The sequence below is a fragment of the Chroicocephalus ridibundus genome, chromosome 6 (genome assembly GCF_963924245.1).
Source record: "Chroicocephalus ridibundus chromosome 6, bChrRid1.1, whole genome shotgun sequence".
Lineage (NCBI taxonomy): Eukaryota > Metazoa > Chordata > Aves > Charadriiformes > Laridae > Chroicocephalus > Chroicocephalus ridibundus.
The window spans coordinates 321,147-334,439 of record NC_086289.1 but is presented as its reverse complement, the minus strand read 5'-3'; the positions used below and the strand labels follow the sequence as shown (position 1 = coordinate 334,439).

Sequence of the window (13,293 nt, the reverse complement as noted above, 5' to 3'; positions counted from 1 at the left end):
GCCCAGCCCAACCCCGCGCCGCCGGGGAGCGCCCGGCCCGTCCCCGCCGACACCGGCCGCCCCGTCCCGTCCCGCCGACCTGCCATGCGCCCTGGCCCGGCGCCAGCCTCCGCCGGTGGGAGCCGTCCCGGCAGCAGCGCGACGGCGGCGGCGGCGGGCGAGCGCTGAGCGCCGCGGCCCCGCAGCAGCCGCAGGGCGGCCGGCCGGCCCGCCGCGGCGCGGATGTGCGCGGGCTGCCCGCGCCGGGAGCACTCGCCGCGCTGACGGGGCGGGCCAGGCGCCCCGCTCGCCGCAGCGCCCCGCGCCCGCCCCCGGGCTCCCCGCAGCGCCGCCGGCCGCGCTCCGCGCTTCCGCCCGCCCGCCGCCGGCGCCATGGCGGTGAAGGGGGCCGCGGCCGGCGCCGGGGTGCTCCTGGTGACGGCCAACGTCGGGTCCCTCTTTGACGACGTAAGTACCGCGGCCGCACGCGCCCCGCCGGAGAGGGGGTCGGGGTCTCCTCGGTCCTAGCGCCGCCGCGCCGCCCCCCGCCCGCGGCTGCCGCCCCGTCCCGCTCCGGCCGCGGGCGCCGGCGGGGGGCGCGTCCCGGCAGCCGGCCGGTGCGCCAGGGGAGAGGTGAGGGGGGGCTCTGTGCTCTGTCGGTCCGGGAAGCCCAGAGCGGGGCGCGGGGATGCGCGGCCGGCAGCGAAACGCCGTGCCGGGGATGCCGTGTGTGCCCCGGCCTCCGCCGTGCGGCTGTCACCGCGCCCCGCGGGTCCCGGCGACGCGCGTCCCCCTCCGCGGCTCGGGAGGGGCGGCGGTGTCCGGGGGGGAGAGCCCGGGGTGCCCCCTTCCCGCGGGGACAAACGGCCTCTGCTCCGAGGCGTCCGGCCGCCGGGGTCCCCTCCCGTCCCCCCGCACGTTGGGGCGTGAAAACACGCTGCGGTGGCTGTTAGCGCAGAGCGCGCAGGGAGACGCTGGGGATGTTTCCCATCGCCGCAAGTAAGGCGAGTGCAAGAGCCGATCTGGTAGCGGTTAGCGAGGAGAGCGGCGCCTTCTTGCAAGTCCGCGTGAATTAAGCCAGGTATTTGCAAACGCCTGGCAGAGCAGCCAGGCTCCTAAACCTGCTGGGCTGCGCCCGGGTGAAGTCTGGCACCGCTGAAGTCGGTGGCAAAGCGCTTCTGGGGCTGAGCAGTGCCGGCGTGTCACGTACCGAAAAGGGAGTGTTTCTGGGGTTGCAGTTTGTACATCTAGCAGAGAATTGGGTCTGGACTTGCACTGCGTGTTGCTCTTGCCGTGTGTGTTAGGGCTGGCTTTGTGCTCCAGCCCTATGTACAAATTCCTTTGTGCGCTAAAATAAGTGGGGTTTTCCTGCTCCTCCCAGTCTTCAAAGTTTGCTGTCTTTTTTCATCGTTTTGAAGGCTGACCTAAAGTACACACTTTGATTGATACGTATGTAGCCAAAGGATGCAATTCATCTTTTCACCAAGTTTAGTAAACTTTGACGAGTTATCAGCACGGTTATTTTTTGCACTTCAATATGTCTGTTCGTATTAAATGACCACTGAAAATACGTATTTCATAATAATTTTCATGACGATGGCCTTAGGCCTGTGCAGTGTCTGTCTGAGTAAAGCCGCATGGCATCCAGCAGGACTCTGCAGGTTGTTACGGCTGTTCCTGTTGCTCGAGCCCAAAGGGGACACCTCGCTTTGACCCGAGCCTGCTCTCTGACCCCGGCCTGCTATCTCCTGTGGCGAGTGCTGCGGTTCAGAGTGCTCTCCTGCCTTCCCTGGCGGCTCAGAGTGATAAAAGCCGCCACTTTGGAGCATGTCATTGAAGAAATCCTGTGCTGTCAGACTAAATGATTTTCCGGTTGTTCCTAGTTAGCATTGGAGACTCACTGGCATTCCTGGAGAAGGTGAAAGGTGTTTGTTGTTTATCATTCGGCGTAACCAAAGAGAGGAACGCTTCTGCTCTAGGCAAGCGACTCCTTTGCGATGAAAAATTAATTTTCTACAGCAACAAACCCGGGCTTATTTGGATATGTTCCACTGCAGGGTGGGGAATGGAAAGACTGGTCTGAACTTTCGTGATTACGCTTCGAGTTTGTTGCTGTTGGAGTTGGGACTGGCGACTGCCCAGTCGGGTTTCTGGAGTAGTTCAGGCACAATAAAGATGACATTAGCTTGGTTTGTGGAGCTGTCAGTGGCTGTTCCTGCTTGTTGGGCTTTCCCTGTCAGTTGAGGAATAAGCTTCTCTGCCGTGACCTGAAGTGACTTCAGTTATAAACAAGGACTCGTCCTTTGGTAGACTTCACCGAAGCTGGGCTGGAAAATGACTTCCAGTTCCTTTAATCTATTTTTCCCATTTCTGATTTCAAATTTCAGTTGGTGATACATATTTTACTTAAACAGTACATTTTTAGTGGGCCGCAGGGCAGTGTGACAGTACGTGTGTTCACCGCACAGTGCAGAAACCCCGAGCAGACGGGATAGTTGGGTGTGAGTACCCTGCACCCGCACAGTCCTGCCTTCCCTCGCCCCGGGCTCTGATTCACGGCGGGCCAGGAGTCCTCCGGGACCGTTCCTACACCAGGCTCCAGGGCAGGTGCCCCCAGGCACAGGGCTGCTGCGGGTGGGCTGCGTCCCGCAGGGTGTCCTGGTGGCGTGGGTCTTGCCCCGCAGGGTGGGACCTCTGCTCCCCCTTCCCGTGCCAGCGGACCCTCGCGCGTCGGCTCTGCGGTGAACCTCTCACCCATTTGTTTAAAGTAGCCTGAACATTGCTGTGTGGCAACAGTGTGATTTGCACTTTAGATGCGTTTTGTACGGGTACTGTTTACTTGGCTGGCACATGCTGTACATGCAAATGCTCTTTAGTTGAGACCGGTATTTTGTAGAATAATTTGGAATATCTTTTGTAGACAGGTTCATCTGGGTGGGATAGTCTTTCCTGGGTCACTGGTATTGCTGACCTGGCTATAATTTTGCAAAGAGGAGAGAATTGCTTTATTTGTGCTCTCCGATTGCCAGAAGCGAGTTATGATAACATTCTGGTTTGCTCCTGCCAGCCATCCACAGCCACTCATGGCCTGTTGCAATGCTGACCTGGGAGCTCATGAATAAACATGTTAGCAGTGAAGAGGGGCTGTGCTGGGTTTGTTTCGTTCCTTGAGTAGTTTTGCTGCTTCATTAAAAACATTAGTGCAGTATTAGATCTACAAATATCCTTCAAAGTTTCATGAACACGTGCATCTCATGAATATGAATGCGTATGACTTTAGGTACACTTGTGTTTACGTAATCATTTAATGTTTGTCCTGCTGTATAAACATTTCCTGTTTTTATCCCAGTGTGCTCTTGCTAACAACGGGGGATGGAGTTCAGGTTGGCTGTGGGTCGCTCTTTCTCCCTTTCCCTCCTCTGATGGCCCTGCCCGTAGCAGAGGGGTTGGAGTAGGTGATCTCTAGAGGTCCCTTCCAGCCCGAACTGTCCTGTGATATGAGCCTCTCCCTCTCTCTCTCCCTCCCCAGTTTCCTTGCTTTCTTTGCTTCATCTGTCTGCTCTGGCAGAATTTCACATTTACCTTTCAAGGAGCCTTCTGCTGTAGTGCCCACAAAATCGATCTGCCTGGCATGTCTCTGCTCTTACTGTATAGGATTTTAATTACTTTAATGTGCCGCTTTTTTCTTCCTATCTGCTGTATCCTTTTCATTCTCTTCAGTTGCTTCTAAACGTGTCAATGCGGTCTGTTTTTCCTTGGGACAAGAGCCCGTGAGTCGCAGCGTGTTTGTGGCTGGCGCGGGGAGCGGCTGGGCGGCAGGGGCACCGGTGGCGGGAGGCACGTCTGTCCCCAGGTCCCCAGAGCTGCCCGCAGCCAGGGCGGCAGCCTCTCTGCCCCCAGCCCTGGCGGGCGTCGGGGGCCGGCTGTGGCACTGCGTGCCCTGGGGACGCTTCCCCGGCAGCCACGGAGCTGTGGTTGCTCCTGCTGGAGGGAGGCGCATGGAGAGCCCTGCAAGTCAGGTTCTGTTGTTGTCCGAGAAGTTTTGTTCCTGTTTGCCGCATATTCGCTGAGTGCGGTCACAAATACTGAAAAAACACCTTAGTGCTCACACTTGAAAATTGTGTCTTACGCTGTTTGAGTTTTTGGTGACTTTAGCAATGCATGTTGTTTAAACCTCTGGGCGTAGGTCTTTAGGGTAAAGATTTCCAGTGTGCACAGCAGGCTTAGCTGTACAAGTTCCAACGTTTCTGCTTGGGTTGGAAAGTAGTTCATTTGTCCCAGTTCCCTTTGAAATTGGCACGTATGAGCCCAAGGCAGGTAGGTGCTTCTGAAACGTTTCCTTCTGCCTTCCTACCACCAAAGGCAGGTAGCTCTGCTCTAATGGGAGGTCGGTGCAGTTCTTAAAGTCTCAAGACAAACCTGGGCCAGAATAGGAGTGCGATGATGACAAGAAAGATAAAAGCTAAACAGAACATGTTATTTTATTAGTTTAAAAAAGGAGGGGAGAAAGTAGGTTAGGGAATCGCTGTGTGGTGCGCGGGTACTAACACTCGAGGTCTTTAAGTGACTAACAGCGTTACTGTCCTACCTGTATTTTCTTTGACTATATGAAATACTGGCCTTCGAGCGACAGTGCTGGGATGGGGCAGGAACCTTTCACATTCCCAAGGGGCCTTGGGACCTACTCAGCGTTTGGGTGAACGTCCCCCTTTCTCACACAATACACAAAGAGGGCAGGGGTGCAGTTTCTTGTTCCAAGTCCTGTTTGAAGTAGTGTTGTTGTTATAATTACGCATATTGCTTTAATTCTGAGTACGAACTCGGAATAACCTTTACTGCTGTTAAGAGTTGAAGTCTGTCAATTGAACTTGAAATACTTCCCATAATAACTTTTAAAAACAGCCTGCTCTTCTAATGGGTGGTGATCACAGTCTCGATGTCTCTTTATCGCATCAGATCTTAATTTTCCGATCCTGAAACAGTGGGTGTAGTTTTATTTTGATGTTAGATACCTGTGGATTTAGCTGGTATTAGGTGATAATGATAAGGGGGTTTTTGGCTTTGGGTTTGTTGTTTGTTTTCATTTATTTTTCTTTGGCGTCTCCCCAGCCCCCCTGAGTAATTTTTTGAATTTTGTGGAATATTTCAAATGTGGTGGGATGGGAAATGTATTAATTAGGTTTTGATTTCTAAATAAGTATTAAGACTAGCTTGTTGCAAGTCAAGGCACCCTCTTCTTCAAATCATAGCTACTAGACTGAGTGAAAGGTAATGTTTGATTCATTGTGATTTAAAAAAAAAATAAAAATTACATTATTTCAGTGCTGAGAAACGCGTATTCCATCCTTGCTGCCAGGCTGCGCTGATGTTGTCTGGAGTGGAAGAGACAACTAAACAAACGTGCCCAGGCGAAGGCGATGTTTCTGTGAGGCGTTGAGGCGCTCAGGAGCGTTTCTGGCCGGAGCGGAGGGGCTGCGGGCGCCCGGCAGGCAGGGAGGGCAGAGGAGACCCTTGTTTTCTGGCCGGGCGGGGTGAGACCAGCAGAATTCGGGTGGCTGGAGGAAGAGGGGCAGAAGAACGAAGAGGGTCCCGGTCGGGCTTTGCCAGCGGGTTCGCGTGCTCTGGAGCGGACTCCTCCTCTGGCCGTGCTGCCCAGGGCGCGCGTGGAGCCGCAGCGGGAGCGGAGCCCGCGGGCGGGTGGCTCTGGCAGGACTGAAGCCCTCCCGGCACTGCGCCTGGCTCTGGGCAGCTCTGGCGAGCGCCCGGGGGGGCTGCCCCGGACCCGGGTTGTTTATCGCCCTGCTTTCTGTGATGCTGTAAAATCGCGCGCTCGTAGCTGAGGACTTCCATTTTAGGAATACATACTCTTGAGCAATAACGTAGAAGGCCAACGAAAAAGTGTTTCTTTCAGTGTTCTCTATTATGGAAACCCTAAAAATAAGTAATCTCTGTTTTCTCTTTATCTATTTCTGCACTCCTCACTTTTTGGTTTCTGGTTATTTTGGCGACTTCTTTCTGATTTTAATTTGTTGTGTGCCACAGGTAATTTCTTAAACATTGTTGCGGTCTTCTGTTTGTCTTTCTATGGCAGACTCTCAAATCAACGTTTTTCTTAGAGTTTCTGCTATTGTTATTTTTTAGGCGACTCTTTCTTGTTTTACTCAGCTCTAAACCCCTGTGCAGGAGGTGAAATTTTGAGGTAAGACCAGAATTTGGTACTACCCAAAACTTCTTGAGCTATGTGAAAATGATGATGGGGAGGAGAAAACTGTTTTGTTACCCTTTGCAGGGCTTGTGCATTTGAAACAAATATTATTATTTTTTTTTTAATAATTGAGGGATCTGTTGTATCTTGAGAATGAAATTGCTGGTAACACGTTACCAGCAGGACACAGCTGTTGGCCCAGATGTGCAACGGAGCAGAGCTGAGCGGTGGCCCACCGCCTGGTGTCTGGCTGCTGAATAGCCCTCATCGTGTGTAGCTGTTAAGCTGCTGCTGTGAAAAGGTGTTTCGGTTTGAAACTCCTTCGCTGCCTCTTGTTTTCTTTTACTTCTGTGACGGGGGATGAGCGCGGGGACACGCACGTGGACAGCTGAAGTGGCTTTGCTGGTACAGTGGAGCTCTGCCAGCAGTAATGCTTATGCTGGTCTTTGTTACAAACATGTTTTTTCCAGGGATAACTTGGAACCGTTGGTACTTGTGCTTTGAAAAAACTGTAGGGTAGCTGGGGGGAGGATTGTACCAGTTTGTAGCTTTTTCTTCCTTTAGTCTTTAGGTAGGTGACAGTGTCAAATACGTACGGCGAGAGTGATGTGCTCACAAGCGCGTGGTTTTGAGGAGGTCTTTCTGAAGCCCTTCCCAGCCTGCTCGCAGAAGATCTAAGTACTCGTGCTGATTTGGAGCTTCCTAGGTGTCTTCCTAAGTGATTCCCAAGTGATTCAGCTCTCAGCCTCAGCTGGGCGAAGGACGGCACAGCAGCGTGTGCTGGTGGGGTTGTTCGGCGCCCCGTGCACCCCCTCGGGTGGGAGCATCCCCTGCCGGCTCTGCGCTGGGTCCAGGCCCGCGTCCCCCCGGGGCTTGTGTGGCGAGGGCAGAGGTGCTGAGGGACCGAGTGAGCGGTGATGGCTGAGAGCGAGCGGCAGAGCACCTTCCCCGTGTAGGTATAAATGGGGATCAAGACCCGAAGCAGCCGTGCAGTAAAGCACTGACGTTGTTGTGCATCCACATACCTCTCAAATTTAAAAGCGCTATTCTAATTTGCTGAAGACGATTGGAGCAACACAGAGGGTGGGGTTTGTCCACCAAGATGGAGTTGTATGCTTAAAAAATCACTTCTTTTTTTTTGACAAAAAATGAAAAAAAATATTTTTAGCGGATATTTTTACAATTCTCTGAGCAAGAGAGTTGTAATTAGGAGCTTGCACAGTGTTTAGCCTCCCTTAAGCAGGAAGCTCAGAAGATTATCTCGGGGACCATCTTTCTTCTCCTTTTGATTAAGTGTTATCACTAACAGCAAGAGCACATGTTTACATGAGGAAGTAATGGTGGCAAAGTACATTATATAATTGCAGTTTTCTGTTAATGTGGTTTTATAGCAGGTGGAGTAGAGTTAGCTTTTTGTAACTTGCTGGGTTTGTGCAAATTGCCAGTGTATCAGTGTGATGGTTTAAGAGGATTTAATTCCCAAACTGTTTGAATACGGAGGTATGCAATGGGAGTATGATACCTTAGGAAGAATGCTTTACGTGTGAGTCTGTTACCTTATTAGCTTGTAGGAGCACTCTCTCATTGTCAAATTTTCAAGGTTTTGTTGCTGTTTCAAAAGTTTTCATCATAAATTTTCTTACCACAGAATTTGACTTTGAAGGGAGTCAGTCGCACATAGAATACCAGTCAAGCCCTCGGATTTCATGATTTTTCTAAAAGGCTAATCTCTTGTTTACTTACTTTTTCACTTTCTCCCTTTTCTGTTACTTATTTTGTCGTGCTGTTCCAATCTTCTACCCCCTGCAAATGTATTTCCTCTTATCTCAGATGCTTTTTTGCCCTTTCTTGTACTGTGCGTACTTAGCTCCTCCTGGAAGCTCTCCCCTTATTCCCCATCTATTATTTAAAGTGCGGATGTCACTGAGAAAAGCGGCCTTTTCATTCGCAGCTTTGCGTGTGCCTCGGAGCCATCAGGAAGGGGAGCCTGGTTCCCCTGCACGCCGTATTCGTGGCCCCAGGCAGCAGGAGCTGTTGGGCTGCAGCAGGGACGGAGCGCGCGCAAGAGGGATCTGATTTATGAATGCACGGCCCCGGGGGCGTGCCGGGCAAGGAGCCTGGTAAAGACAGAGCCAGGACAGCAAACTTCCAGTGAAGTAACCCCCTGGTGTTACAGAGCTGTTTCACGTGGAGCTTTGTCTTGGGCCTCCAAATGTCGTTGCGCAGCCTTTAATGCAACAAATACCTTGCTCTCTGTCAAAGAGGTGATTCCGCAAGGTTAAACTCAAAGCTTCTTTGCCAGTGGGACAGACCAACGCACCATTCCTTGGCATCCATGCGAGGAGAGGCGATCAAATTGCTGAAGTTCCTTGGAAGGGAGCCTGGCTGTGAGTGTGCACCCTGGGGGTTGTCTCCTCGCTGCCCCCACCAGCTGCTTTGCTCATAGTTTTACCTGTCCTCTGCCCCTGAACTCTGACTTTAATTTGAAAAAAAGGGAAGAAGTCAGGCGGGCAGGTCCAACTGCAGGCCAGTTGTATGCTTTTGCTGTGTGGAAGTTTATCAAAACATACCTACAGTAGCGTAGTCTAATACGTTATTCAATATTTTCTAATCATCTTTTTTTACTCTCTCGTAGAGAATAGGAAGTGGTCACAGAAAAAACAAGACTTTCTGCCTTTGCTTGAATAGCCTGTAACAGAGTCATTTAGCATCCTTTTTGCACCTTTATTACTGAAGTGGCAAGGAGTCTTCCCCTGATGAAAGTTCTGGGGAAATGTGTTATTTTGTATTATGTAAAAGATCAGACTACGCACAATAATCGTCAGACTGGGAAGAGTGAGTTTTAAAAGTAAAATGTTTCTTTTACTGCCTTTTTTCCAATGGTGTATAGTAGTTATTCAACATGTTCTTTTAGCATTTTCATTATTCATACATCATTTTTTAATGTAAATGTACAGTTTCATCACTTTCATTTCTAACATGTTATTGGAAAAGATATTAAAACTAAAGCATTTACTGACAGCGAACAAAAGCGATCATTGCTTTTATATAGTATTTTGAAGTCAGATGTAATTAAGATTGTTTTCATTAATGTCTTCAAGTTGTTAAGCACTTGTCTTTGTGAGTCTGTCGGCTTTCACAGGTAACATCCTTGAAAGCAGAAGATACAGGCCGAGAGAAGTAATTTAAAAACCCAACCGGGGCAGCACTGAAAGCTTTCTCTCACGGGGTAGGTCACTGAGATGCCAGTTGAAACCGCTGCTGGTGGTATGACTGGCTCCTGCGATACCGAGGGATTTGCCAGAGTTTAGCTCAGCCCGGGAGCTGTGCGCTGGTCGTTCGGGTGACGCTGGCGATGGAGGGGGACAGTTACACACCCGAGCTTGCAATGGGAAGAACTTTCACGTTGTGGTTTGTGCCTGGAAGGATTTTCACTTCAGGTTTTGGGTTGTCCTCAGTAAAACATCTTCTGGTCTTTTCTTACGCCTTTTCCCAAATCAATGAAAAGCTGTCCTGCCTATGTTCCTTGCCAAACAGATGTTTTTAAATGCCCCGCTGTTCCTACCTTTTCTCTCTCCTTGGTTTCCATTGGTTTCATCTTGATTTCTTTTCTAACACAATTTACAATCAGAAACTCTTGGAAGGAGAGGCTCTAATGTGACATGAAATTGTAGTGGAGACAGAAAAAACCCATAAGCTGAAACACAGTGATGGGTGAGGAGCAGCACGGCGAGCTGCTGGGGGTAACCCGACCGCACGGGTCACGGGCAGCACCCAGGTGATGGCGCATTCTTTCCCCTTTAGTTTGAGGAAGGCAGAGAAGCACCACCTCCTGCCCTCAACACAGCCTGTACGGGCACGCACCACACCTTATTACTGGAGAAGTTCCTGGCCAAACAAAGCCTTAGTCAGTGGGAGCTGTATGAGCTCCTGCTTGGTGAGGGGTTCCTTTGGCTTGTGCAAGCTCCAGTGAATGGCAGAACTGGCTCTTGGTGGACTTTGTCTTTTGAAGTCTGTCTACTTACAGGAGTAAGTAAGAGCAGGGAGAGATGCTCCGTCTCAGTCTGCCTCTTGGTGAGGCTCGCAAAGACTGTTTACAGGATGTTAAGTAACGTCACCTTTCTCTAGAAAGTTCAGATGTTATTAAAGGGCCTCGCTAGCGCGCCGCGGGAGGAGCGGCTGATCACAGGCATTAAGTGCCATGGGAACAGGCCGTATCCAAACTCATTTGTCGTGCTGTGCGTGAAGCAGAGCTGCCTCTACTTGTTTTCTCTTCCTCTTCCAGTTTCCATTGCATTCTTGAAAAGAGATTCATTTTTCTATTGCCCTTGAATGTATCAGCAAGCCACTGCATATCAATGGCCGGGCTCCTTGGAGCGCCTCTGTCCCGCGCTGTTGGCACTCCGAGCACCGCAGCAGGCGAACAGTGAGGGGCAGGCAGGCTTTGTGAGCGGCACGCAATGCTGAATTCTTTTGTTAAAGCCTTTTAAGGGAGCTTGTTTTGAAGTTTTTTGTTTTTCTGGTGTGGCAAATTCTCTAATTTTAGAGGCTTTGCCAATCCCAGTGGGAAAAGCAAAACTAGTTTTCCCGTAGGAACATCTCAGAAATGTACGCTGAACTCTCTTTGGCAGTGTTTATTTACGTGTCAACCAAACATTAAAAGAGTGGTTCAAAAAATCACTTGAGGGAGTTCTGTATTCATTAAGTACCATCAGACAGCATTACCTATATTTTATTTACTTCAGAATTCTTGTTTATTTAGGGACAGAATTCCAGCTTTTCATAGGCCTAACTGGGCAGCGAAGACGTTCCTATGTAACGCTGGGCAGACAGCTGTCGCTGGAGCTGGTACTGCAGCACATTTGCACAAAGAGGGTTCCTTTTGACATAAGCGTTGGCTGTTTGTGTGCCTGACCTCACTGTTCAAAATGTTTTTTGAAAACAGCTGTTCAAAGCGAAAGTGTTGGTCTAGAATTCCTATCGCAATTTTTACTGGAGGAAGAAATGGAAGAACAATTTTTTTTAAAATTTATTTTTAACTTCAAATGTTGCCAGGCACATGAAGGAGTCAAGAACTGGGTGGAACAGTACGATAGGACCAACCCACTCACTTCAGAGAACTGGACGTGGCCCAAAAATCTTCTGCTAAAGCAAGTTTGTTTTCATGAACTGGCAATGTTGTTTTTCTGGGCTGGAAGGACAGACTTTATCCAGGCTTGGCTGCTTCCGAGACCACGAAGCCAACTCTCATTTGTCTTGGGGGACAGCAATTTTTAGCAAAAAGGAAGCAAAGCTTTTTCCCTTTAGCTGTCCTTCCTAAAGCATTTGTGGTTTATGACCGCTGTGCACCTTTTACTTACCTCAACAAAGATCTTTAAGATAATTTAGGAAAAAGTGGGAAAGGAACCGGTGCTGTGTGGATCTCCTTGTTCTTACAGGCTATCAATGCCATTGTAGCCTCGCTGAAGGGAGTGCGTGGAGAAGACATTGTATGCCCGGATGGGTGAAGACAGAGCTGTGTAAGCCAGGTGAAGGGATACATCCTTGTCTAAGTAGGTGGAATTTTGGTGCAGGACTTGCTTGCTTGTGTTGCTGAAAATAATGAATGTGTGCCAAATGAATTGGTTTTTCATTTGTATGTGAATATTCCGTGTTGTATAATGGAAATCTATAGTAAACAGATGAAATGTTTGCCTTATGTTACGCTCAGAGCAATGCGAGAAAGGTACATGAGGCAACGCCTTCCTGCTGCAGGGGTGGCCGAGCGCTGGCACAGGCTGCCCGGAGGTTGTGGAGTCGGCATGCTTGGCGGTATCCAGAACCTCTCTGGTCCTGGACGAGTGGCTCTGGGTGACCTTGCTTGAGCAGAGGGTTGGACCAGGTCACCTCCAGAGGTCCCTGCCAGCCTCAGCCAGCCTGGGATTCTGTGTAGCCAGACATTATATGGGTTTGTTCCCCTTGTTTTTTGCTGCTGATACCGTTGCCTTTTGCTTTCCCACACTTGCAGAAGACACCTGCCTACTTCTCAGTTCATGTTTTTGTGGCAAATCCTCGTTCCCTTTTTATCTGCTTTTCTGTTATGGATGTTGACCATTTCCGAATGCTTTGCAGAGAGACTTTGGTCCAGGAGCTGGAACATGTACATTTGAAAACAAAGGCTGTCCTGCTTTCCTGAAACCTTGAGGAAAAACATGCACGTTGTCTGTCAGCTTATACAGTTTCTCTAGATCTTCTGAAAGCTTCCTCATATGCTTGATGAGTGTGCTGAAACCGAAGTCTCTAAGTCAGGCTTTCAGCTCTGATTGGTTTTTGTTTGCTTGCTTTTCTGTTGACATTTCGGTAGGGAGTAAATACGCTGTTCCTGATGACTTCAGAACTGGAACGGTGGTAGAAGCACAGGAGCCGGTTACAAGTGATGGGGACGGTAAGAGCAGCGTACGGCAGGGTTCGCTGACAGCGGGTGGACGCGGTATTTACCCCAGAGGCAGTCACAGCGACGGTGCGTGACGGCAAGAGATGAGATAGCAGAACCGCTGCTTCACTTACCTATTTCTGTTTTATCTGCTGCCGTGTTTGCAGCATTACCCTTTGTTACTTGAAGCATAATTGTTCCAAAGAACTGAGTTGAGAACTGGGAAGAGATGTTGCCATAGTACAAAAGGCAAAAAAAAAAAAAGTATTCCTCTTCTATTCTGCATTTTTGTTCAATCACCTGGTAATGTATGGCAAGATGACTGCCTGTCCGTATTTGCAGCAGTTCATCTGGCATAATCGGAGTGAAGCTTCTGCCTGTATTTTAAAATCCTCTGCGTCGCTTCTGAGAAGTGGCGTGTCTGCCGTGTCCGAGGGGCCGTACGGAGGTGTTGGTCCGGAGCCGCAGGGCCTCACTGCTGGAGGTGACCTGGGCTTGCTCGTCAGGACTGGGCTCGCCTGGCGCACTGCGGTTGCCCGCGTCGCCTCCAGCAGCAGGGCAGGTTCAGACCCTTCCCTCTGCTGAGAAGAATTCCACAACTGATCTCAAATCTGACTGCTGCGTGGCTTAAGGATGTCACCTAATTCGTGTCCCAGTGCTGCCTCTCTCCTCTTTTTCCGGATGCAGAGAGTTGCAG

General features: G+C 50.2%; 1 protein-coding gene across 2 annotated transcripts in view; it reads left to right on the top strand.

Annotated features, from left to right (window-relative positions):
• The first annotated feature begins 252 nt into the window (after positions 1-252).
• Positions 253-13,293, top strand: part of INPP5A (inositol polyphosphate-5-phosphatase A) — a 236,767-nt gene continuing 223,726 nt past the window's right edge. The window contains exon 1 of one of the 2 annotated variants that reach the window (XM_063338975.1): positions 253-447. In XM_063338975.1, coding sequence (XP_063195045.1) covers positions 373-447 — 75 coding nt within the window. In that variant the 5' untranslated portion in view covers positions 253-372. The remainder of the gene's footprint in view (positions 448-13,293) is intronic. The other variant, XM_063338976.1, reaches the window with a different exon arrangement.